Source organism: Cyprinodon tularosa, unplaced genomic scaffold, assembly GCF_016077235.1.
Source record: "Cyprinodon tularosa strain WSP-4 unplaced genomic scaffold, ASM1607723v1 ctg224, whole genome shotgun sequence".
In the NCBI taxonomy this organism is placed as follows: Eukaryota; Metazoa; Chordata; class Actinopteri; order Cyprinodontiformes; family Cyprinodontidae; genus Cyprinodon; species Cyprinodon tularosa.
Window position 1 is genome coordinate 615186 of NW_024038835.1, and position 27586 is coordinate 642771.

The window sequence follows — 27586 nt, forward strand, 5'->3', positions numbered from 1 at the left end:
GTTTTTTATTTCTTTGTAGCAGCACCTCTGGCATCTTCCTGCAACAGTTCTGATGTTGTTTAATTCTTAATACACTGCTGAAGTTTTCTGATCTGTTCTTTTTTACATGTTACTGTTTGTTTGGAGGCTTTGCTGCTTATGGGAATTTTGCTTGAAATGTTTTGTATTTTAAAAGAAGCTGAAGTAGAGCAGGAGCTGTACATTTTAAATTTGGATTTTTCTGCAAAAACCACAAATGCAGATAAATTAAAGATCATAAGAAACAGCTGGACAGAGGAAGCAAAATGAAATAACATATTTAAAATTAGACTTCTGTTTTTTTTGCCCTTGAGGGTTTCACCCCAACCATAGTTCTCTCCCTGTGAAGTTCCATTAAACTTATTAGTATCTTTTAAATGAGGATACAGTCAAAGCGTCAGTTTTCACCATTGTGTTAGTAAATGTTCATACCGCACTTTTTCCTTCCACTCAACTTTCCACACTTTAACCCTAAATACTCTAAGATATTTCTCATGACCAGAGCTTCTAACAGAGTTATGCACATAAAGCTTTAAAGTTACATTTAAAAAAGCTATATGCTTAAATCAACTGCGCACAATTTGATAAAAAAAAAATTCTAAAGTAAGAGACATGGTTTGAGTATCCTGAACTAGTTTGAGTTTATATAGCTTGGATAAAGCACTTTGTACACAACAAGCTCTATTAGCAGTATCCTTTTTATTGCTGTGTAGGCTATAAAATTGCCATAATATAACCTTTCTGTATCAGAAATACATTTAAATTGGTTGTGAAAAAAAATATATGTATATATTAGAAATTCATGATCTGGGTTCTGCTCAGATGTAAGCAAGCAATTGTCAAACCAGATCCACAACTCTGTGTGTCTGTGTGTAGAAAATTCCTGAATGAGATAGATAAGTTCTATTTTAATAAGCATACTTATGGAAATGCACCTGCATATTAATGGCTTAGTGTAAGGTTATAGGCACCAAGCCAATGCCTGAATGTATATGCTAGAAATGTTTCTGGCTACAGCCGAAAACCCATTTAACAATGTTAGGTAAACAATTAAAATGACATTTACGATAAAATGTGTATAAAATTTCCTACAAATTTTAGTCCTACTCCTCCATCAACTTTATTTTTTTTTTTGCACACTGACTTTTGTACATGCTGACAGTAAGGAAGCTGTTGAGCTGCTGGCAGCAAGTTGGTGGTGTGATTAAGGATGACGGTTACAAGATGGGGGCTTTGCTTGATATGAACACTGTGTTCTCCTGGATATAACAGTGGTGGAACAGCCACAATGATGAAAGTAGTGTAAAAGCAGGATTTAAACACCAGTTTCCCTGTTTTATTAGTGCTTGCAAATCAGAATATACAGCTGGCTGTTTACTAACCGATTGGAAAGGTATTTGCTCTCACCGCATGTGGCATCTTCTGAACACTAGTCCGGCTGGGAATAATAGCTTGTGCATCTTTATTTATACAATACTATGTTTTGACTAGCAGTCACTCCACAATGCTGTTTTTTGTGTTTGTTTGAACAGGCAGGCTACTGGTGGACCTTTTGCAGCTGCCATTTAGCATTTGCTCTCATACTCATTGTGTTGTCAGATGTTGGCCTCTCCTATTGTCTGCAGTAAAATTCTATTTGTTTATGTAGTGGATCCAGCAACACCATGTTTGCTGAACAGTTTGCAGACTGAGTTACATGTTATGGGAGCAGTATGTTTGTAATAAACAATTAAGCTTGCCATTTCAAAAAAGAGATAGATACATTGAACGTTTTTTTTTTTTTTTTTCAAATTTACCTACATTTACTTATGTTGCTGAGGTTGAGCTTTAAATCTATCATGTATATAGATATTTACTATTAGTCAATTAAGGCTTTTTTTGCCAGTGCACCCAAAGCATTTATTTTGCAGCCATTTAATTTTGGAAAACAGCCTAATTTAACTTACCCTCTTAGTGTTATATAATTCCAGAAGAAGCTCAAGTATGAGTCAGCACAGCAGAGGCTTTACTGCACCCATATGCAGTTGCCACAGCTTGCTGTTCACTGCATTCATTTAGCTAATGACTCTTCTCCACACTGCTAGGGCAGCTGAAAATACTTTGTTCCAGGTGTCACAGGTTTGTTACATTTGAATTTAAAAGATAAATACAACACTTTTTAAATGTGTGATTAACAAATCAAGTCAGCAATCTAGAATTTTACATTTCACATTACTAGTTTAAAAGTATTGTTTACATTTCTATATATTAAAGTGTGGTGAGCTGCAAACAAGCAGGTACTCCACTGATATTACTGCAGTACACTGTGTGGCATTTAAAATATTTAGCTGATTCTTTTGATCAGTTTTATTATTTACATAAAAAAATAACATTTCATAGAGTCAAAGTTGTGCATCAAACTTGAACAAATTACTGATCAAAATTCGAATTCCAAATTATCAAGACATTGACAATTGCACTTTTCTTTAAAAAATTTTGAATCCATTCTGGTTTGAAGCATGCCCTTTAAACATCTAAAATGAGAAGATATCTGACCTCTATTCTAGAAATCTTTGCAGCTTATTATTCAGTAGTCGACTTTGGTTCAATAGCAAAGCAGAAGTTGGAATTTATTTAAAATTTACCAAATATTGAAGTTCACATAGAATTGCAGACATGGGGTGGCGAACATGTATTGTACCTAGATTGCCAGCTACAGTACAGTTTTGCAGAGAGCTTTATTGAATGAGTTTCCATGGACAAGCAGCTCTATTCAAGTCTTGCACGGCCAACTGCCGTACCGGATGCAGTGATGTGAAGCACAGTGCTACTGGACTCTAGATCAATTGTGACATTTTCTTTGCAGAGACGAATCATGCCAGTGTTATTAAGAAGTTATCAAGTAAAAACAGATCATAGCAATCCACTTCAGGTTTAGGCATGTCTTCCTGTGAGTCATGACCTAGTTTGGAGAAAAACAAAACAATGCTGGCAGTTTTCAGCACATAATAATAAAGTGGCACTAAGGTATTGTTAGAAATAAAAATGTAAAAAAACACACTACTCCTAATCGGTCCTCTGTATACAGTCTAATGGGAAATTTAGAAAGAGAAGAGAGAGGTAAGTTATGTTCTGCATATTTTGAACTTTCTTCTGTTACTGCCATACTTGTTGATATGGGGCTTGCAACAGTACTGATACCCATTATATATTTTCACTTTTTTGTACTTAAAACCACAAACCTGTTTGCATTTACAGGGATAAGTTTATACCTTTAACAATTATGCACTACTATAGAATAGAATAGAATATCGAGAAGAGAATATTCATTATTGTTAATATCATGAGTACAAAAAAAAATCTGGTGAATGCATAGAAACATAAATGAACTATTCAAATTAAAAAAGTTAAAAGGGGTTTGATAAGAAGGTGAAAAAAACACACCTACACTATATTGCCAAAAGTATTTGCTCACCCATCCAAATTATTGGAATCAGGTGTTCCAATCACTTCCATGGCCACAGGTGTATAAATTCAAGCACCTAGGCATGCAGACTGTTTTTACAAACATTTGTGAAAGAATGGGTCGCTCTCAGGAGCTCAGTGAATTCCAGCGTGGAACTGTGATAGGATGCCACCTGTGCAACAAATCCAGTCGTGAAATTTCCTCGCTCCTAAATATTCCACAGTCAACTGTCAGCTGTATTATAAGAAAATGGAAGTGTTTGGGAACGACAGCAACTCAGCCACGAAGTGGTAGGCCACGTAAACTGACGGAGCGGGGTCAGCGGATGCTGAAGCGCATAGTGCGAAGAGGTCGCCAACTTTCTGCAGAGTCAATCACTACAGACCTCCAAACTTCATGTGGCCTTCAGATTAGCTCAAGAACAGTGCGCAGAGAGCTTCATGGAATGGGTTTCCATGGTCGAGCAGCTGCATCCAAGCCATACATCACCAAGTGCAATGCAAAGCGTCGGATGCGGTGGTGTAAAGCACGCCGCCACTGGACTCTAGAGCAGTGGAGACACGTTCTCTGGAGTGACGAATCGCGCTTCTCCATCTGGCAATCTGATGGACGGGTCTGGGTTTGGCGGTTGCCAGGAGAACGGTACTTGTCTGACTGCATTGTGCCAAGTGTAAAGTTTGGTGGAGGGGGGATTATGGTGTGGGGTTGTTTTTCAGGAGCTGGGCTTGGCCCCTTAGTTCCAGTGAAAGGAACTCTGAATGCTTCAGCATACCAAGACATTTTGGACAATTCCATGCTCCCAACTTTGTGGGAACAGTTTGGAGCTGGCCCCTTCCTCTTCCAACATGACTGTGCACCAGTGCACAAAGCAAGGTCCATAAAGACATGGATGACAGAGTCTGGTGTGGATGAACTTGACTGGCCTGCACAGAGTCCTGACCTCAACCCGATAGAACACCTTTGGGATGAATTAGAGCGGAGACTGAGAGCCAGGCCTTCTCGTCCAACATCAGTGTGCGACCTCACAAATGCGCTTCTGGAAGAATGGTCAAAAATTCCCATAAACACACTCCTAAACCTTGTGGACAGCCTTCCCAGAAGAGTTGAAGCTGTTCTAGCTGCAAAGGGTGGACCGACGTCATATTGAACCCTATGGATTAGGAACGGGATGTCACTTAAGCTCATATGTGAGTCAAGGCAGGTGAGCAAATACTTTTGGCAATATAGTGTATATAAATTCATACTGATTTCACAATTTCCATTATTGCATTTCCTCTAAATCTGGTTTTAATAAATTCAACATAGTTGACTACAAACAATTGTTGAATCCACTTGCCTGTCTTTCAACAAATCTGCAGTCTCTGCCTGAGGTTAACAGTTCAAACAGAGTGTGATCCTGGTTGGGATCCAGCAACTTTAAGAGGTTCAACGTGTCTGATTTATATGGCTAAATTATCTCTTTAGCATGCTTTTAAGTTCTACCTAGTCCTAATAAAAATCTAATGATTTGGTCCAGGCTTTTTAAAGCAAAAGCACACTTACAGGTTGTAGGACACTGGCCTGTGAAGCATGGGAATTTGAGACCTCTCAAGTTGTATACAACTTGAGACTCTCTCTGAACTCTCTCAAGTTATATATAAATAGAAGATATAATTTACCATCTATTACATGCAGGTGGTATAGAGAAATCAACTGATAGCTCATAATTTAAAGTGAAAATAAATTACACTACATGTGTATTACCTTTTCTATTGATATGTAAGGGGTGATTAATGTCACTGCCTACTTCGCTGCAGGCAAATGAATCACTTTGTAACTCTGCAATCTTGATAAGAGCTACAGAGAGTCAATCAATATGAGCAAAGCAGGAAAGTATGTCCTCAGAGTCAGGCCTTGCTGATGAAAATGAAGGCATTTCTTTCTCATCCATCAGCTTGGTTACTAATCACCACAGTTCTCTAATTAGCAGTGAAATGAAAAGCACTGAAGCTGAACGTCATAAATACTTAATGCATTTGAAGTACGCTTTGTTAAAGAAGTGCGCAGAATCCACCTGGCTCATTCCAGCGTGCCACTTAATTCATGTACAGAGACACACATTTTTATAGTTTTAGTTTTGACCTTTCATAACAAAACCTTCTGCTAAAATGCTAATGTGATCAGTTGGTTTTGAAACTCATTATCTGCAATATTTGACTCATACAGTTTTATCTGTATTTCTCACCCATACTTTAACAAGCAGTTGATACAAAGAAAGGTTACTGAAGTCCATTAGCTGTACTGCCTAAAGCTAATATTAAAGCTAAATGCATTTTTATTGTCTATAACAATGATGTAAATGTATTTAATAGTAAGTTCACAGGTAAAAAATGTTATAGAAATATGCCAGGTGAGCAGTTACAGTCTTGTAGTCATGCCCAGAATGTTTAAATCCCCCAACACATCTGTAGTTGAATGTCATGCAATCTTGTCGTTTTAGTGTCTATGAGCAAATGTTTTTTCCGGGACAGATACACCACAGAAACTAGATGTGCATCTATGTAAAAAATTATTATTATTCAGTTAATTTTCTTTGTTTTTGGTGTTACTAATTATGACATCAGTGAATTTATGAAAATGAAAAAAGGGGATTGTTTATAGTTCTTCATTAAATAAATTTACCCAAATTAAAGGTATTTTTTCTATGACATTCTTAGTTAGAGATTATGCTGCAAAAAAATTCAGTTAGTTTAATGTTTTTGCATCTTTACTAGAGGTATCCAAAATTTTACTTTCATTGTAATTAAGATCCAGATTATGAAATAAGCATAAGGTAAATATGCTAGAGTGTTCTTAGTGTAGAACTGTTCACTTAATTTCCCTTAAAAGAATACATTTTAGAAATAGAGTTAATACAGATTAATACATACATACATAGTATTAAGTACTTGGTGCTAAATGTGATTTATTATGTAAAAAGGAGAAATATAACACTGACTATAGCATTGATCAGATATAAATAATTAAAAAAACTCAGTCAAGACAACAACATATACATACAGAGCAGTAAAGAAAGTTGGAAATTGCTGTGTTTTATATTTTATCTATTGCTGTGTTTGTCAGAAAAATCAAATAAATAAACATTTCTCCTTTTTTTCTGTTGCATACTGACGGTGAGTGCAGTTAATTTTTTTACTTTAGCATGTTCTATTTGAAAACTTTGAGTTAAAACAACAAACAGCAAGCACTTGGGGTGCATTAATACTGCCAGCTGCCCTTCTCAAAAACTTGTCTTTGTATGTTGAAAGGTTCTTCCACTGAATGAGCCATGTGACATAGATCGCAATTTTACGAAAGTCTGAGCTCTCCTTAAACACGACAGCTAACAGTTACTTACCTGATCAGCCAAATGATCGGTTCTATGATGTAGGATTTCAATCTAGAGGAGTGAATGTGGCGTTTCTTTGCAAAAAATGTGATGCCCTCTCAATCTGAATTTCCAGAGTGGTCTTTTATCAGATCCAAAACATTAGGGGAGCCTGTTTAATTTTGCAGTTGTGCAACATCCTGCCAAACCAGTTTGATAATGTGTATCATTCAAGTTGTTGCCATGTTTAATTTTGGTTCCTCTGTGGGCTCGGCAGCCCTTGCTTTTCATCAAAGCTATACAATATTTTTATTTTCTAATGTGTGTCATAAAGATAACCACGGTCTCAAGTACTTGGCTTTGCCAAACAGCTAAACTTTGTACAAACATTAGTGCTGCACTATATTGGGGTGATATCTTAAAATTCTACAAACAAATTTGCACTTAGAATTTTGAAGAAAGATATTAATTGCAGACTGAAATAATTATGTTTTATGCATTTTGTGGAAAAGTGACATGGGGATTTCGTGGGATGTGGTATCTTTGATCCATCTTGTTTATCATTCACGATTTCTGATTTGCTAGTGCTGGCTTTTTGGAACATTTCACACAGGTCTATGTGGTTGTGTTTAAAGTGACAATGGAGACTAGAGCTATACAGTAGGTGCTTGGTATGACTTGCAGAACACCTGTGTTAGAACAGTTTCTCTTGAAAACAAAATATTTACCTTGATAACATAACTTGGTCAGCTGTTTGCCATCCACTTGCATCTATAAAGGGGTGGGCATCTCTTTTAAAAGATCCATCTGATTGCCCAAATAACTGAAATACTAATTTTATAGGTAAAAATCATTCAGGCCATCTGGTGAATAAAACATGGATGTATAGCATACATGTGAATCTTTTAATCAACCATTTATCAAAGTTTGTACAGTTATTACAATTGCGATTTCACAGGCTTTAATCTAGATGATTATTCTTTTTTGATAAATTGTGAAGCCCCTTACGATGCATCTTTAATCCATCAAAAAACACTTGGAAAGAGTCAGTGTAACTGTTACAATTGAATAAGAAGGATCCAGAGTAAGAGTTTTTAAATGCTTCTAAATAATTTTGAATAATAAATGAGAATTGCTCCCCAATCATAAAAAAACATGCAAACACTACACATCATAAAACGTCACATAGACAAGAATCTAAACATCTTAAATAAACCCAATCAAAAGCATTTTTCAACGTAAGTCTATATGCAGGAATATGTATTTGGAAAACTGTCTTCGTTAGGTGGAGTATCAGGACTCATCTGCTGTTACTGTTGATTGAAGGTATTTACAGGGTAACTACAGTAGAAACCTATTAGATCCAACAATATCACAAATATCCCCTCAGGTTTTACATTGACAAGATTCCAACTTTGTTAGAAAAGATGGAAAATGTCTTCATCTCTATTAAAACGCTTGGTGGACCCTAAGATTTGAAATACCAAAAAATAGTAGGTAATTGAGTTACATAAAATATTAATAATTTCAAAGAACACAAATCTGCATTATTCTCCAAAATCAATCCAAACCATAACTACCCCCTAATCAGTAAGGTATCTTTACTGCAGCTTAACAGAAAAATTTGAAGGTCTTGGTACATTTATCGGGATTCGAAATGTCTCAGAATTCTACAGTCATTTTATTGATATAAAAGTGTGCAATTTGAAATGGCAAGCACTTATTTCCCTTAAGAAAAAAAACGTAAGCCCAAACCAACCACAAGAATAACACTAATTTTAATACACACCCTATTCAAGCCCAATCCACGAACAGCTAACTTTAGATGTAACTTTTAGATGCATCACTTCTCTGAGGTACCTGAATCATAAATCATCTTAGTGAAAGACAAAAACATATTCTGCTAAAGTTTAAAGTTTAAAAGTGTGAAAATTACTACAGGTCAGAAAAGAAGCTGTGATATTGCCAATACGTAAACCAGGAAACAAGGGTACAAGTGCAGGGAATTATAGGACTTCTACATCAGCATTAATGTGTGCAAAATAATGTAGAGGATAATAAATGATAGTTCAACAGAATTTATTGAGTTCGAATATTGGTCTTAGAAAAGGAAAGAACACAATGTATGAGAATCTTTCTCAAGCATTAAATTATTTAAGAGCAGCTAATCAGAGAAAATGTAGTGGCTGCTGGTTTATCATTGTTTGGAAGGAGGGACGACTGATCATTCTTTCCATGCTGAGTATCAAAGATTGAATAAGTTATTTTTTTTTAAAGGAAGACTTATATAACTGAAAATACAAAAACGTTCAAATTCAACATCTCAGGTAACCATACACTGTAAAAACGAAAAAGTTAGTTCAAATCAAAATTTCAAGGCAACCGGCTGCACAGAATTTTTGAGTTGAAGGCATCAACTTAATTTTTTAAGTTTTGTAGAACTACACTTAAGTTGTGTCAACTAAGTTTTTCAAGTTCTGCCAACTAAGTTTTTTTAATTCAAGTTACTGGAACTTTCAAGTCTGTAAAAACTTATTATTTTAAGTTCAGATTATCTGTAAAACATTATTTTAAATTCAGATTACCATCCCCTGTAATAAATTACATTTTTGAGTTTAGTCCCCCACCATTAAATCATCCACTGACAGTAAACCATCCATCCATTTTCTTATGCGCTTGTCCCAAGTGGGGCAGGGTACACCATGGACAGGTCACCAGACACACAGGACTAACAACCATTCATGCACACACTCAACAATTTAGAGAAGCCAATCAACCTAACAGTCATGTTTTTGGACAAGGCCGGAGTACCCAGAGAGAACCCACACATGCTCAGGGAGAACATGCAAACTCCATGCAGAAAGACCCCAGGCCAGGAATTGAACCCAGAACCTTCTTGCTGCAAGGCAGCAGTGCTACCCACTGCGCCACCAAGCAGCCCTGACAGTAGTCCAGTTAAATTTTGCATGTTTATTTGAACCACTTTGGCAAAAACAGGTTTACAATTTCACAATGTAAACAAGTAATCTTATGCTTAAAGCAAATCAGGTTTCAGCACATATTTTTTTTTACTTTCCAACTCCTGTTAAAACCTTACAGATAATGCAATATTGCCAGAGAGATTGAGTCCTCAGGGAAAGTTGCCGCCAGCAGAGTGACAAGATGGCTAAACCAAACTTTAGAAGGGAGCTCCCGGGAAAATCCATGGAAACCCTGTAGCAGCCGGTTGCCATGACAAATTTGAAATAAGCATGCGCAGATAAGTTGACCTCGCTCGGACTGGGTGTCAACTACAACTTCTAAGTAAACTCAACTTAATTTATTGAATAAGATGAACTTTTCATCAGAAACTTATGAAAGTGAGTTCAACTGGCTCACAAAAGACAGTTCAAGTTCCAACTGGCAATTTTATTGTCAGTGAATGCAAAAATCTTAGTAAGGTGAACAATTTTGAGTTGTCGTTTTTACAGTGTAATAATAAGGCCTTTGTTGTTTTTTTTTGCTATAATAATCAATGTTTTCAAAGCATTAGAGGATGGTTTGGAGTCCTATATATTTGCAGATGATGTGGCAATTCAGTTTATAAGTCAAAATATTGATTTTGTTTTGAAGAATTCCCAAAGGGCTGCAATATTAGAACAAATGGTGACCAAATAAAGGTTCCTTGCTTGAATGATATGGTCACAAACTGGAAAGAATTAAACCCTTTAAAATTCTTTGAATATGATTTGATACACTGACTGGATGTTAATGGCAAGCAGACTGGACTGCTTTTAAAGTTACATACACAAAATGTATCCAATTGACCTAATCAGTGTTACATTATAGCTTTGTGGTTTATGGGTCAACAATCACATCCCTTAACAACATAGTATATTAAAGCACAGTCTTTAAGGATAGTCACAGGGGCATTTAAAACAACTTCTCTGTCAGCAGTGGAGGCTGAAATAGAAGATATGTCACTAAAAATTAGGAGAACACCATTGTTATTGAATTACTGGGTTAGTCTGAAGAATCTTGGTGCAACCAAGATTGGTTGCAACCTGACTGGGAAAGGAGAGGAGACAGCCATTAGATTTTCAATGGGACACAGTAAGAGCATAAATTAGATCATGTCTACCTTTAAGACTAGGCTTAAACCATTTAGTTTTTATAAAGTTTATAGTTGGAGTGGCTGTCCATCTCCATACTGAAGCCATGCTGCTAAATGATAATGCTGCTGGAGTACATAGGGACTACTTTTCAATTTTCTGCTTCATTTACTCTATTCTCCCATTCAGCGGTATTTGTTAGTTCAACCCCTAACTTTTACTTCTCTCTGCCTTTTATTATCATAGTAGCTTCATCAGGTCTAGTCCAGTTTTACTTAGACAACATCTTTGAAGGAAAAATCAGCTGGGCTTCTACCATCCACACCTTTGATTGAAGATGATAGAGTTGGACTTGTTTTTCAGTACTTAGTCCTGCCTCTCTCCCAGACATAACTATGGGCTTAGCTTTTATGAAAACTGGCTCAGAGCTTGTCTGCTTAACTATTTCCTTCCTAGACAAAACCCACTATGGGGCTAATTTACCATTTTCTTTTCTGACAAAGAAAGTGTTTACGGATCTGTTACTTTTTAATGTCTGCTTCTGTCTCCTTGAATCCCCAATCGGCAGAAAGCAAATGGCTAATCACTGTGAGCATGGTCCTGCTGGCTCCTGCTGTGAGCTTGGTCCTGCATATTATTGATGCTAAATGCAAGTGTTTTTTTTTTTTTGTGGATATTTTTGCCTTTGTTCACTGAAGATTTCTAGATTATTTGCACATCAAATAATATTAGCTAAAAAAACCCACCAACATTGTTAAATTGTGTTACATTTGGGTTATATATCTCACGCTCATATATCTCACTTTATTTGTAAACTTATTTAACTTATAGAATCTCTGATTCTGTTGAGGAAGCGCAGTAAAAAGATAAAGATAAAGTTAAATAATAAGATAAAAAAGGAGAGTTTTTCATGATAAATATGTTTCTTTTATCATTTGCCATTTTTGATTCCCATGGTACTGAGTTCTGAGTTCTCATGAAAATTAAAATGAAGGATTATATTTCACTTTCCCTAACTTCTCTTCATTGACTTGTTTAATTCTGATAAGAATTTGAAATCACACACTTGTTCCTAACAGATCACCTCATTCTCAATCTGCAGGTTTTCTTGTGGTTTCTAAAATGTCTAAAAAAAAGATTGGGAGGCAACTTTTAAGATAAGATAGACTTAATTGATCTCATAGTGGAGAAATTCACTAATACATTCATTTTAAATATCCGGCTCCTCTTCTGTGGAACAAACTACCAATTATAGTTTGTGAGGTAGACATAGTGTTTGCATTTAAGGCTAGGCTTTGAACTTTCCCTTTGAAGTTTATAGTCATAGTGGCTCATGTTATGTTCAGCTATATGTATTTCTATAGTTATGCTGCTGTATGCTTAGACTTCTGGAAGACATAGGGACCACTTTTCATAATTCTGCTTCATTCTATCTCTATTCTCCAATTCTGCAGTGTTTGTTGGTTCAACCTGCATCTTAATGCTCACTCTGCCTTTTCTGATCATAGTAGCTTCAACTGGTCTGTTCCTGTTTGGCTGTGACACCGTCCCTGAGAGAACTAACAGCTGATCTGCTGCCATCAACACCTCTGTTTATAGATGTTGGAGCCTGATTTTCAGTGTAGTCCTTGTTCTAACTGTGCAGCCAGATATCCCATTCAATAACTTATAGACATTGCAAGGGAAGAAAGACTATGAGAGGAATGCTGAGTTGGGGAGTTGGAGAGTTGGGGATGAAAAAACAGGGAATAAATTTGCTGAACAGAGGAGCTAAGTACAATATTCTTAGATGGTTGGATTACTGCAGGTTAAGAGAATTTGTAACCCTGCACTTAAACCTTAATTTAAGTAAATGTATCTTATTTGTTCTGGATGGCTATAAGAAAGACCCTGCTTAAGCAGACATGTTTTAAAAATTGGACTATATGCAGAATAGTCTACTTGCAAGCATCTTGCAATTTGTTTTTAAGAAAGGCAGCCAGATTTACATTAAATTATGGAAGGTTTGCAAGAACTCTGTCACTGAAGTCTCCCTGGTTATTAGATTGATTAAAATACATGACGTTATCTAGCATTCAGGAGAAATCGCTCAGCTAAAAGAGAATAATTTTTTGCTATGCTCCCTTTTCTCCCTCTCTTGTTCAAGCTAGTGACAATGGCTTGACTTTCCCATGATTACAGTTCTCATAAGCATAAAGTCAAAGTACAACTGAAGCCTGAAGGTGTTCAGTTGGGTGACATTAGTGTGGCATGTCTTCTGTTTGTGTTTTTTTCCCCCAGCTTCATTGGACCATGACCTAAAATGCCCAATTGAGTGGTTTTAAACTGAGCATTATATTGTGGACTGTTGGTACGCTTAGTTCACACACGAGTGAAAGAGGTCACACATATGGAGGATTTTAGGCAATGTGATTGCATGAATGCCTGAAATGAAAGAAAATATGTAGATTCTCTCTTATGAATCATGAAGGATTTAGCAATAAACTTTCCACACAATCAATCTGAATTGTCCCCTGCATAGTTACTGTTCTTCTGGTATTACTGAATGAATAAGTCTGGGGTTATAATCTTCTGAAATTAGTTTCCTGAACTTCTTGCGGTTTTATGGCTGGAGGCACTTGAGATTTTAACGGACCTCGTTATTCAATTGCTGGATAATTGCAATCTAAAATGAAATGCAAACATTAGCCCTATAAAAAGCAAAACTGCTTGTTTTTTGTTTGTTTTTCAAAAATCTGAAGATAATAACATTGAAATGTATTTGTTTTTTAGTTTGAAATAAAATATGGTTGACATATTTCTATTTTCCCTTTTCTCTGTTTCCTAAGATATCCAAGCAGCAGCTTCAGCAGACCAAGGACCGCTTCCAGGCCTTTCTCAATGGAGAGACTCAAATTGTAGCTGATGAAGCATTCATCAATGCGGTGCAGAGTTACTCTGAGGTACAAGACCAAAATAGTCCCTTCAGAATAGCTTTTTAAAGCACAGAGACTTATTATTTTATTCATATCATGTTGCATATCTTCCTTATGTGCACCCTGTCACATATCTGCCACATATGTGTCTTGTGAAGTAAAACACATGTTCAGCACTTAGCCGTCTGATGGCTAATGTCTATTGCAGTGTATTTACTTAGAAGATGACGGACAAAATGTCAAACATACTCCACAGTCCTGATATTCTGTGTCAAAATGCCTGAATTGAGAGGATCTGTGTGCTAAAATGGTGGTAGAAAACCTTCACTGCACAGATTATGAGTCAGAGTGTGTGGTTGACAGCCCCTTTATGTAGCCTTGTAATTCTTTCTGCAAAAGTCATTACTGCCATACATGCAACACTGAAAGGCATGAGATTAGATAGCAAAATCTTAATAACTAATTACAAGATAGGCAGCTGTGTTAAGCTAAAATATGAATGCTGGTTACTGCTGTTATTTCTTTGTTTGAAGAGAAAACCTAACAGGAACCTGTTTGTAATATCTAGTTATTGTTAAGTATGAGGCTCCGGGTAATCTAAACGGAGGCATAAATAATGACAGCATTTTAAAGAGTATGACTTAAGTTTTTATGCTCACTGGCAAACTTTATGAACGTTCCTAAATATTAGTCAAAAATGAAGCATTCTTCATCAAAGTAAGTCACTAAGGTTTCAATAGAATTCTTACCTAAGTTGGACACAATGATATTAAAGTCATAGATGAACTTTTAGATTCACTTGGCATCACTCTAGTAAATGGTAAATGGCATGTACTTATATAGCACCTTTATTCAAGTCAGGAGACTTGACCAAAGCGCTTTACACTACATTCATTCACCCATTAACGCACACACTCACGGTGGCAAGCTACATTGTAGCCACAGCTGCCCTGGGGCTCACTGACAGAAGCGGGGCTGCCGTACACTGGCGCCACCGGGCCCTCTGACAATGCAGGTGAAGTGTCTTGCCCAAGGATACAACGACACTGAAAGTCGGAGTTGGGGCTTGAACCTTCAATCCTTCGATTTCAGGGCAAACTCCTACATCCAACTCCACTGTCGCCACTGTGGTGTTTGAAGTTGCTGCCAATGTACAGCTTCCACACAGACAGCTTGACTTTTTCTCTTATTGTAGAATCTCCTGATACTAGTCCTGATATGTTCCTGTTTTGAATCATTGCTCCACAGAATGAAATCCTAAAAACCTCTTGGACTAAATGTCTAAGGAAACTAAATGTGACTTCTTTAGATGATGTGGAGTTGTACCCCTTGGGCTCCAATTATGAGAGTGTCAGAGTTTAGCATGTTCCCCTCTGTGAAAACTGAAACCTTGACAGGTCTTTTTATTAAAATATTACATTCATTAATACATTAGCTTTCTCTCTCTGCTAAATCCAGAAGCTGTAGCCGCACACTTTTATCTTTAAACTATCTAGAATCAGAATCAACATAAACGCACAAATTTTTTAATAAAACAAGGTATTTACTTTAAGTGAATTTTAGCAACAACAAAAAAAAACATAAATACATACAAGAAATGTAGAAATGTCTTCTTTTAATTCTGAAGACATATATCTTTTAAATGTCATGTCCATGTCTAAGACTTAATAAGCATTTTTACTCTGATCTTTAAATATTTCATACCTGAGACTTTAGGTTAAACTCAGAGTACATGACTGTTATTATTCTTTGTATGTTAACAAACTTACTTTTATCACTATCTCCTTGGGTATAACTGTATATCAGAATAGGAAAATATAAATAAAAAGTATGCATTATATCACAGCTATGTCAGTACTACATTCTGCAGCATTATTTGATAACCTTAAAGGTTCTAGATTACAGTAAAATCACAGGAGCTCTGGACAACCTCTGCATTGCTGGTTAATACTACCTACTGGACTCAAATAACCATATTTCTTTACAGCAGACAAAGATGCTGAAAGAGCAATACTTTATATCATGGATTTTGATTGTAGGTGTTAAATGTCCTGTAGCAGGCTGATCTTTTCATGCTCAAAGAGGTTGGTCATCAAAAGCTTAAAAGTGCCAGCATGAAATGTGTGATGAGGACCCGTATTTATGTAATAGGTTATTATACAGAAAAATAATATTTGAGCAATACTGAATATTTCTTTTATGAGTATAAATCTTTTTATGCATTTATTTTCTTTCACAATATATATATATATAAACAGACTTTTGAATACACTCTTTAAAACAAGTAGCCAAAAACCAACAATAAAAAATAATTATGGCATTATTGGGATTATAAGGGATTACGTTTATTTTTACGCAAAATATGGTAACCAAATGGCGTTTTATCATTGGGTACAATTACTGGATGCCTCACTGTGCCCTGCTCATCTGTTCAAATAATGACAATTAAAGGTATAGTGGAGGATGTTCTTTTTCCTGGTTGATCATGAAAATAAGTGGTTCTCCTAATTGTCAATTTTTCTGGTGATATTTTACATAAGGACTTCCTACGCACTCTTCCCCATTTTCACTCACCAGTGATGAGTCTGGCATAGTAGAAAAATTGCAAATCTTCTTTTGGAAAGTAAGCTTATATGAGCGATGCAAACAGCAACTTTTCAACAGAACATGCACGAGGAGAAATGTGCTCGTGCATGCTCTCACACACGTTTAATAGACGTTCCCTTTCAGGAACGGGTACAGGGTTGTGCGTGTGAATTAATTTTTTTTAAGTGAAGAGGGCAAGTCTCTTCAAATATTCGCGAAGATCCTCCAATATACCTTTAAGTATTATGAGAATGCTCAGCCTTCGTTTTTTGCAGATAGAACATGGGTTCTTTGGCCGAAATTTGAACGTATTTTGGAGCAATATGTGCTCATTAACTTAGCAACAAAAACAAAATACCTTGTGATGATGTTTGTCAAAGGTAGTAGGAGAGAATTATTATCAATGGTTAAATAAGTTAAGTAATAGAATTGGTTCAAATACCACTGAGGGGAAGGGCAACATAAAACAATAAAATTACTTTTTTGCAAAAAAAGATATAAACAAATAATTGACTTTGGAAGACCTGACCTGTGGTCTAATGAAACTAAAGGGAGAAGTGTTTAGTACTAATTAGATTTTGAGGGACAAAGAGGTCAGAAACACCATTTCAACTTTGTAGGTTTGTAATACTGCAGGAGAGATATCTACACTTCACAAAATAGGAGGCCAGAAATTGTAGTTGAACATCAAAACCACTTATCTCAGAATGATAAAGAATTTGTCAACCCGCAACCCTTACTACTGCACATAAACCAGATAAAGGTTGAATCCATATGTCCAAACTCGTGTGAAAGATTTAAAATGCTTCTTAACTGGATACTTTTGAAGTTAATATAATTTAGAAATGATCTCAACAATATTGCAATATTCAAAGACACTAATAATTACTTAATAAATGTGTGTATATTAACAAAAAATAAATATGATTATTACCTTCCAATACATACTTGGCTGCTTTTATGTCTTTGTCTACTGCATTATTAAAACATATGTTTAATCAATTGCTTTAGATAAAAAGCCAACCTTTGAACTCCAGTGGGCTATTTTGTTAATTTCTTGTAAAGATGGGCAAAGAACAGAGAGGCAAAGAAATCTGACTTAACTCTGTTAGACTCAGCAAAAACGTTTGTTGATTACTGAAAATATGCATAGAAAAAGCAGTGATAATGTTCCCCTCTGCTGTGATGTTTCAGAAGCTGAGAATTGAAGCAAAGAACAAAATGTGACTGTCACAATGACAAATGCTGTCAGCTTGGATGGCTGCTTCCCTTGATGAAGTGACAGTATTGTCTCTACTGACTCTGTCCGTGTTAGCTTGTTGTTACCACAGGCATTAAGCCTTTTGCTAAATCACAAAATGCATGCAAAAACACACATGTATACTGACTTTTTAAATTTAACTATGACTTAATAGCTTTTATTAGCAACATAAATATTAAACTTTAAATGTGTCTCTTACATGGTAGGTGTTCCTTAAGAGTGACCGTGTTGCTAAGATGGTGCAGAGTGGCGGTTTCTCAGCCAACGATTTCAGAGAAGTCTTCAAGAGGCACATTGAGAAACGAGTGCGAAGCCTCCCAGAGATCGATGGTCTGAGTAAGGAAACAGTCCTTAGCTCCTGGATGGCTAAATTTGACACCATCTACCGCGGCGACGAGGATCCCAGAAAGGCTCAGCAACGCATGACCGCCAGCGCAGCTTCGGAGCTGATCCTCAGCAAAGACCAGCTGTATGAGATGTTCCAAAATATCCTCGGCATCAAGAAGTTTGAGCATCAGCTACTTTACCAAGCCTGTCAGGTAAGGCACCTATACTTAATTTGCTACATTAATGTTTCATTGCAAGTGTTTTTATTTTTTTATCTTTTTATTTTGCCATATTCTACTTCAAACTTCAATTTATGATTTTTTTTTCTAAGATTTTAGTTTTATTTAGAAAATTTGGCCTTAAAAATTTGGAAAGAACAAGAATTTTATTCATATCCTAAACTTTTAAAACATAAAGAAGTACACATTTTCTTTTATTAGCTAATGAAATACGCACATAGTCTCAAACACTAATGATAAATGACAATCATCCAAAAAATTATTACTGGTGCTATTAGTGTCATTCTAAAAATCCAATGCAACTATTACATCAAATAAAATAACAGGAAAATTGCTATACCTGCTTTCTTAAAATACATCTACATTAAGAAAAATATGAACCTGTCTGTCTGTCCATCCCTCTGTCTGAGTTTTTGGAGAACAGAGCCAGTGTTTTTCTTTTGATTATTAAACTTTTATCAGTGAGTCACTCTGATATTGCTACCCCAATAGATGATGAGAAAGAGATCACAATCTCCTCTATAGACTTGTAGAAAAAAATGCAATACATTACTTCAGGACCTAAGTAGGACCTCTCCCTTCTTGTACACACAATGAAGCTACAGTTAGGTCCATACATATTTAGATATCATAGAGTCCAAACTTTCACCTTTCCTTTGAGGGTATCCACATTATAAATTGATAAGAGGTGTAGGAGTTTTAGTTCCTTATCATGTGTAGCCCTGTTTTAAATAACCCAAGAGTAATCTGACAACAAATCAAAGGCTGTTTTATGGGCAGTTATCAGGGAATTATCTTATGCCACTCTCAGTCAAGCAGATAAAAGAACTTGAGTCGATAAGAGTTATGGTGCATGCATTTGAAAGGTTTTTCTATGTAAAAAAAAATGTCAAAAGAGCTCTCTATACAGGTGAAAAAAACCATTATTAAGCTGCACACACAGCCATAAAACAGGCTTAAATAGGAAGGCAACCTTTAGTTCTATTTTCTTATCATCTATCCAGGAGTCTTGGTCAATTCTGTCAGCGTGCACTAGAGCAATCTGTAGTTGTATCCTTGCCCTGGATATTTGGCTGTTTTTGCAACAAACCTGTTAGAGAACTTGCTAGCACAATTGGTAAGTCAACCGGTCACCCGCTGGGGGTGATGAGCTGCCAGTGTGGGTCCTTAGGCAGGACCCTTCATGCTAACGAAGGGTCCCTTCACCCTTCATCTGAATGCTTTGGGGAGTGGCAGTCTAGTGGTTAGGGCATTGCGCTTGGGATCCTGAGGTTCTGAGTTCAAGCCACACTCCCTGGGACTCCCCGTGCAGGACCCTTACCCCCACACTGCTCCCCAAGGTGATGGGTTACATGCAGAGAGTTAATTTCATTGACCTGTACTTGTGACAGTGTAATGACAATAAAAATTCTGGAATTGTTCTTCTGGATTGTTGGAGTCTTTTGTTGTGCCTGGGTAATGTGAATGGTCTTTTGAATCATAATGGGAGTCCTTATGTATTTCTTTGAATGAACAGATTGGCTGAAAATGGTTTAGTTCCTCAAAATTGTTTTCAATCGTTTTAAGCCTACTAAATTAAATCTGAAAGTCTGAATTTCAACTACATCTGAATCATTAAATATTCATTGTGTTGATGTACAGAGTCTTAATTAGAAAACTGTTGTCTCCTTCCAAATATTTATGGACCAAACTGTAAACCCAGGGCAGTTTTGAAAGCAAACCTATTAGAGAACTGAAGTCTGTGGCAGAGGTTTAATCCTCCAGCATAAACAACCTATAAACATTCAACACAGTCTAAAAGTAAATAGATCATATGTCAGGGAAAATATTGTGTTAGTGCAGCTCAAATGAATACATGTATCAAATGAAAAACCCGTTGCAGGACGTGGCGGGAGCATTTGTACAGTTATTGCTGCTCACCAAACTGAAAAAAAAATGTATTCATTACATTTAATGGTGATTCTACTCTTTTTTTTTTTTTGCTATTTTGTTTTTCTAATAACTTAAGTTAGGTTCTACTTTGTGTTCTTCGTCACCCAAAAGATAAACATCATTTTAAGTCTGTGGTTGTAATATGACTAAATGTCAAAACATGTAGAATATAACATTGCTGCAAGTTAATAAGTTATAGGTGTGTTTAGTTAATCTTAAAACTAATGCATTGGTTTTCCAAATATGATCAGTGTTTACATTATTTTTATATGTATTATTTACATAGTCAATTTCTTGTCCCTTTTTGTCTGTTGGCCGTAATGTTAAACAGAGAAACTTTTAAATCAAATAGGCATCCTTGAGATATGTTCCCTGAACCCAGGCTGATAATTAATGCTTTATTGGGGGTGGCATATGTTGGGATTATTCGGAGATAATAGCAGACTCTTCTGTGCTTGTGTCAGACATAACTCTCCTTTCCTTGCTGTCTTTACTGCTCCTTGTGGGAGTGCTGAAAGCAGCACCACTCTTATCTTTCTAGAAGAGATTGATTAAAACTATTAAACGAACAGGATGTGGAGAAAACCTTGGACACATTAAGAATTGCTTAAGGTTTACTGCACAAAGTGGAAATCTCTGAAAAACCTTCAAAAGCCAAGATTGCGTTTTTTTAATCGCACATTAGAATCCGTCTCCTATCAGAGACTGATTAGATCTAAGTGGATTGCAGAAGTTGCTGTCAATATAGGTTCTGTTTTGCATGAGTGTTCATTAGAATGTAGCGTCTAATGCAGAGGTCCAGTACATCACCACAGCTCTGTGTATTTTTCCACCCAGTCCTTGTGCTTGCATAACCTAGTTTTCTTTACTTTCAATTTTACGCTGGCTGTTTCATTGGTACCATAATCCTAGATTCTGCATGCAGATCAAAATGTCATGCCTCTGAATATACTATGTTTTAAGGAATGAGTAATGCATTAGATAAGCTGCAAAATGTATGTACAGTTCTTGCAGTGTAATGTGCCAAATTATGTGCAAAATGGAATATAGTTCAGGCAATGTGAGAAGAAATATTTAATTTAAATAAAAGACAAAGAGCCATAATTTCTTTTCAGTACTTTTCCAGGTTTTTTTGGCATCATATTCACTACAATTGCTGAGGTGACATATATATCAGCTCACAATAATGATGATATTATCATTTAATAAACCCCCTACTCAATGATAAAACTCTATAATCAGGATGGGTGAAATTAAAGTCAGATTGGAGCAGCTTTGACACAGAGCTAAACTTTCTTAGATGTTATCTCTAAGAAATTATTTTATTTGGAGTTACTTTACAGTTAACCAGAAGTAAGAAATGTTCTGTTTCTGTCTCGTGCTAAAGTAAAATCCCCCCCTAAAATGGCTACCAGTCTGATCAGATTGGTGCAGTCGACTGTTGTGCCAACCAATATCTACTCCTCAATGGCTCCATTAATGTTTATTTATTGCTGCAGCAGGGACAGACATTTCTAGAATACCCCCCAAAAAACATGTTGCCATGTTGAAAATATATATGCTTACAACAGACCTGTTTGCATTTTATTCCATATCAAAAAGAGAAAAATCTCACACTGCAGTCATAGTAGCTTCCTGTATTACATTAGCATAATAATAACAAAAACACATTATATAGGTCAAAATGTGTGGAGATTAAGGATTTTTTTTTAACATAAAGCAAATTTAATTGTGTGAGCTTGCATATTGAATCAAGGATGTGGAACGCAGACAGTTCTGATGTGGTGGGATGGAGTGTGTTTCTTTTGCGGTAATATTAATGTTTGATTTTTAAATTTAAGGATCAACTGACGATATGAGAGATTTAAATTATACTGAAGTTCTCAGAAAGTAAATGGCCAAAATAATCACAAAGCAGGTCACTTCGTTAGTTTAATTTCCATTTTTAAACATTCCGCATGTTGAAGCTCGTGAAGCATCTGTAAGGCCTAACCAAGTGACATTTTTATTGGGTCTTTGGTGCTGTATTTGAGCAAAAGTTTCACTAATTCTGTAGCCGCAGTGCACATGTGCTGTATATAATGCCTGCAAGAATAAGGCTCAATTATGGGCTTTAAATATTCTTTTCATTAGATGAATATCAGAGATGACTGTTCTGTCAATCTCACATGAATGATTTTATGACATTTTAAAGATAAAATATTTTACTATGCCTCTGTAAGAATATTATATATCCTGAACTTTGAAAATGACATGCATTAGATACTATATTATATAAATAACCAGCCTCTTTGACTTTTGCTATTTAGTTTCTGCACTCATAATATTACTAAGGTTACGCTGTTGAAGGTGTACAATAACATCAATGACCTGGACAACGGACTCGACTGTGAAGTCGTCATTGTAACAGACTATACTTCATAAGGAAGCTTAAGTCCTTCAGTTTTTGTAATACGATGCTGCATATCTTCTATAAGTGTTTTGTGGACTGTGTGCTGGATCACAGTAAATGACCAAAGAAGCTCAAGAAGCTGATAAAGAAGGCTGACTCTGTTTTAGGAACTAGATGATTTCAAAAAGAAGAATTCTTCATAAAATTAAGACAATATTGGACAACTGTAAGCATCCTCTGAATGTTTACTTTAAAGGTTTCTCCAGATGCTGTACAAGACACACCTCTACAGAAGACTGTTCCAACATATACAAAAACTCAATGAAAAAAACAACAGCCCATAAATTACTGCAACACTGATCCCTTTGGGATCAATAAAGTAATTTTGAATAGAATTCAATTGAATCTGCATAACTGCAGACTTTAGAAGAACAACAATGATGGTATCATTGGATCTCAACATAGAATTAGACACTGTTCATCAGTGTGTTATTGGAGAGCATTTGATTTGTTTGAGTAGTATTGTATTTCAAGGTCTAGAACTTTTTGTGTCAGTAGTTATTACATGAATTTCCCGTGGGATTGACTGAATTTCCCTTTGGGATTAATAAAGTGTTAATGAAATGAATTGAGTTGAAATGAATTGAATTGAGTTGAGTTGATGAAGGGTTGCCAAGGAATCCAAAAAAGTTTTTTTTTTCTCCATAAAGGAATTTTTTTCACATTTTAATTAATTGTGTTTCCACATTAACACAAAAGAAAATGTCAGAAATAAAGAACAATGTGTTGCTTAAAGGAAAACACAAGCTTCAATAAAAATAAAATCAGAAAAATAATTACGTCTGTATGTATTACATTTTTCAGTTATACAGAAGTATTCATAGATGGAATGCTGCTCTGTTAAGATGCTTTTTTCAGCTGAACTTCCTAACCCTTTTTCCCTACCTACCTATTTCCATTCAGAGTTATGGCCTGTCTCAGACAATCAATGGTTAAGAGGGATAGATATAGTCATCCATCACAGGGCCAACATAGAGACAAACAAAGCAGACAAACATCCCTGCACACACTTACACCTAAGGGCAATTTGGCATCCTCACTTCATGCTTCATGCTAAAGTGCATGGTTCAAGACTTTCAGAGGAAGCCAAAGTACCTTCAGAAAAACTACACAAGAAAATTGTGGACAGAAATTGTCATTGATTTTAAACTAGGAACTGGGACTAAAGTTGAACAAATGTAGAGGTTCTGCAGCTTTATTCTTAGATCTCTGTTTTTGCAAAAAAAACTTGTTAATGTTATCTGAAGTGTATAAAAGCATATAAAGCTGGTTGATATGGACCAGAAATCAGTGGAGTTTTTAGTTTGGATGCATATATTAAAAAGAGAAAACAATCTAGAGATAAACATGCTAACTTTGATCTTTGGTCCAATTGATTGATGTATCATTGCATGTAACTCTAAAAAAAGTCTGAAGGCTTTTTTTATTGGGGTTTGGAATAACATACAATGACATACACCTTGAGCCTCCACAATATGTTAACTTTTTAAATAAATTTCATACATATTAGTAAACATTTTTTTTCAATTGCTAGATGCAAAAAGACATTCATTTTTGTTTGATATTTTGTCCTTAAATATATAGCTTAGAAAGTAATTTCATAATACTTAAATAATTATTTTTTTAAATTGAATAATACTAGTTGGGTATAAGTTGGGTCTAGTAGCAGATGTCTTTTATTTTAACCTAGCTACAGTATGTCATGTTGGGTTATGGAAGCTAAACCCAAATGCAGAACACCATGGAGACTGGATGAAAAGTTCAACAGTTTATTAAAGAAAACACAATCCAGATGATTGTACTGATACAGAATGAGTCCAGGCTGGTCACACAGGATACTCTGGTCCTTTGGTTCAGGCTGAGAGAGGAAACCAGAGGAGTCCAGAGGCAGAGGGATTAGCAGAGGGCTAGGCAGCAGCAGGGCTAGGCTTCTCACTAGCTTAGACTCAGTCCTTGGGTTACTCTAAGTTCTCACCTAGAGAACAGGCAGGCAGATTTGGGCTGTAGATCTCCAGGTTGGCTACCAAGAGCAGGAAGGCAGGTTTATGATGATGAGCTCCTCCAGAGCTCCTGAGATGCGGCAGGCAGATTTCAGCAAGGGAGACTCTTCCAGAGTTTCCAGGGTTCAGTCAAGAGCTGGTTGGCAGGCTTCAGACGATGAGCTCCTCCAGAGCTCCTGAGATTCGGCAGGCGGAGTTCGGCAATGGAGACTCCTCCAGAGTCCAGGGTTCAGTCAGGTTTCTTCCTAGAAGCAGAGAAGACACAACTGATCAGGTTCTGGTTCTGGTTATAGTGGAGTCAGAGAATCAGACAGGCTGGTTGGCTCAGGGTTGCTGTACCGTGATTAACAAACACTCTGGCGCCGGGGTGTTGTCCACAGCCCACTTAAGTACTGGTCCCCTGATGAGCAGATGAGAATCAGCTGGTGAGGGCAGCTCCAGGTTCAGGAGATTCAGTACGCCCTCTGGTGGAGGAAAGTAGACAGCACCCCAGATCCCAACAGAAAAACAAATGAACAGGAAGGGATCCTCTGCGCCCTCTGGAGGCCAAGCCTCTGGATCCCAACACAGAACATGTAATGTAATTCCCTTTATTGTCCCACAAAGGGGACAATTGCATCTGCATTTTGAACCATCCCCTTGGGGAGCGCTGGGCTGCCATTGTGTGGCGCCTGGAATGTTGTGTGGGGTTAGGGCTCTTGGTCAGGGACCCAGAGTGCAGGCTGTGGGGATCAAACCGGGTACTTGCAACGTTCTCAGAGCACAAGCACACTGCTCTTACCCACTAGGCCAACACTTCCCTACATGCCAGTTTTATAATATATTATCAAACATAAGTGATAAATACTAATAAAATAAGCTAATAAAAAATATATATATAATCTGAGATCACACTGTTATAACACATATGTCTAATTTCACTTACTATGTTTAACTACACATTGTGTGTTTATGGAAAAATAAATAATGGTATTTTCATAGCAGATTATATTACTATCATTATCTTATCTGTAATTTTCCAATAGTAGTCAAAAGGCAAGTCATGTTCTAATCTCTTTAGTTGCCATAAATAGAAGTAAAAAAAAAATTATAACAAACTAGCAATAAACCATGTGAAACAACAATGAAAGAAGCATTTTGTTTCTGTAACCATTGAAATAAAGTCACACCATTTGACTTTTTCTCTCATAAAATGATTCCCTAGTCTCAAATGGATGATTGAATTACCCAAGCCTAGGTGTCAAAGTGTTGTGCAAGCACATCAGGATCAGACTTTCCCCTAGTACATCCATAAATCACAGTCTGCTGCACACCCCACACTGGCATACCGTCCTCCCATCAGCTATTGAAGAAGGCTCCTCCTTTTCCTCTATAATTTGTCATGTCAGCAACTGTTAGTTGGAAAATGAGGCCTAAGATCTCCTTCTTTTAGCCTGTAGATGATATAATTGTGTAATGGAGCCTCTTCACTGTACAATGGATTGGGAGAGGATGAGAGCATTTGCTATTCCTGCCGAACCACCTCTTAGCTGAAAGACCTGGGGTGTCAAACTGCAGGGTGGAACTGCCTCAAAATCTCAACATTGCTTATTACAAAGATAAAATTTATGTTAAATGGGTAGGTGATGATGTAACTTTAGATTAAACATTCCCCAATACATGATTCCTTGACTTATATCTTTTTATATCTAAAAAAAATCCCCTTAAATTTCATCCTAAAATGCAAGCTGAGTCACTGAAGACATTTTACTGGAGTAGAAACAGTTGTCATAAAAATGAAAAAAAATGTCTAAAAATTGTTTAGGAGGTTGACTAAATGAATATGAGTTGTTCTTTTTGTCAGTGTTCAGTTTAATACTTGCAGAATCTGCATATCACAAGCAGAAGATGTAAAAGCAGTCACTTGCAAACATTACCTGTGTTTTCATTAGATACTATGCTAGCATTACCTAATATGCTCATCTCAGCTACAATGCCATGGCAGTGTAATGCTAATGGCAGCATAATAGTTAAAGGTTGTACAATATATTCCATATGACAATAGTTAAAGTAAACCCTAAAAAAGAACAATTATTATATAGAGGAAGATGAGAGATCTACATTTTTATTACCAAACATGTATAAAATCACACAGGACATGCATTCAGCCTTCTGTGTTTTGAGACTTGAACAAGGGCAATGCTCTAATACTCTGTGATATTCAAATATCAACAATTTTGAAGAAGATATTCTATTGTAAAAAAATGACGGTTGTCCAGGTGAATGAGATGAGCAATTAGGCCAGCTATCAGAGTCATGATCAGGACAACATTTGGCATGAATAATTAGTTTTATGATAATAAACTCCACTTTTAATCAACGATATTAAGGACAAATCTAATATTGTTATCTGGAGCGTATACAGATTTTTTGATCATGTTTTTTTTTTTGCTGCTGTCATTCACCATTGATGCCAAAGCTTGCCCTATTTGCTTTGATTGCACTGAATTATGGGAAATGATGGACCAGGAAAGATATTGGAGAACCATCCTTCAAATCACCAGATTGGCCCTCTGCTCCATTTTCTGATTAAAAAAAACAATTATCTATCCCCCTGATATATTTCATTACACATTTGCATGGGGTTCTGTGCACACAGACATGGACAGAGCTCTAAACTCCCACACATTGAACATGGGCACACGTGTTTTCTCAGGTGCAAGAGCATATGCCACACTTTAATTGTCTCCCTCAAATAGATAATTGCACATACATTGATGTGAATGAATGAATGAATGAATGAATAAGAATTTATTTCAGACGATTTAACAAACAAAAATAAATTAATCAACCAAATACACACAAAAGAAACTAGTTAACATCAACTAAACCAAACACCAATTTCCAAGCAAACAAAATTTACCTGGACATAAATAGAATGCACAAACTATCTATCTACTATCTACACAAACACATCTATCTAACACATGCACAA

The 27586-nt window shown here is 36.2% G+C and overlaps 1 protein-coding gene across 14 annotated transcripts in view; it reads left to right on the forward strand.

Moving 5' to 3' along the window:
- cadpsb (Ca2+-dependent activator protein for secretion b) overlaps positions 1–27586 on the forward strand; it is a 112636-nt gene that overhangs the window by 13354 nt on the left and 71696 nt on the right. For all 14 annotated transcript variants that reach the window (XM_038286399.1, XM_038286395.1, XM_038286396.1 and 11 more), the window contains exons 2-3: positions 13729–13842; positions 17869–18201. In XM_038286399.1, the coding sequence (XP_038142327.1) occupies positions 13729–13842; positions 17869–18201 (447 nt within the window). The remainder of the gene's footprint in view (positions 1–13728; positions 13843–17868; positions 18202–27586) is intronic.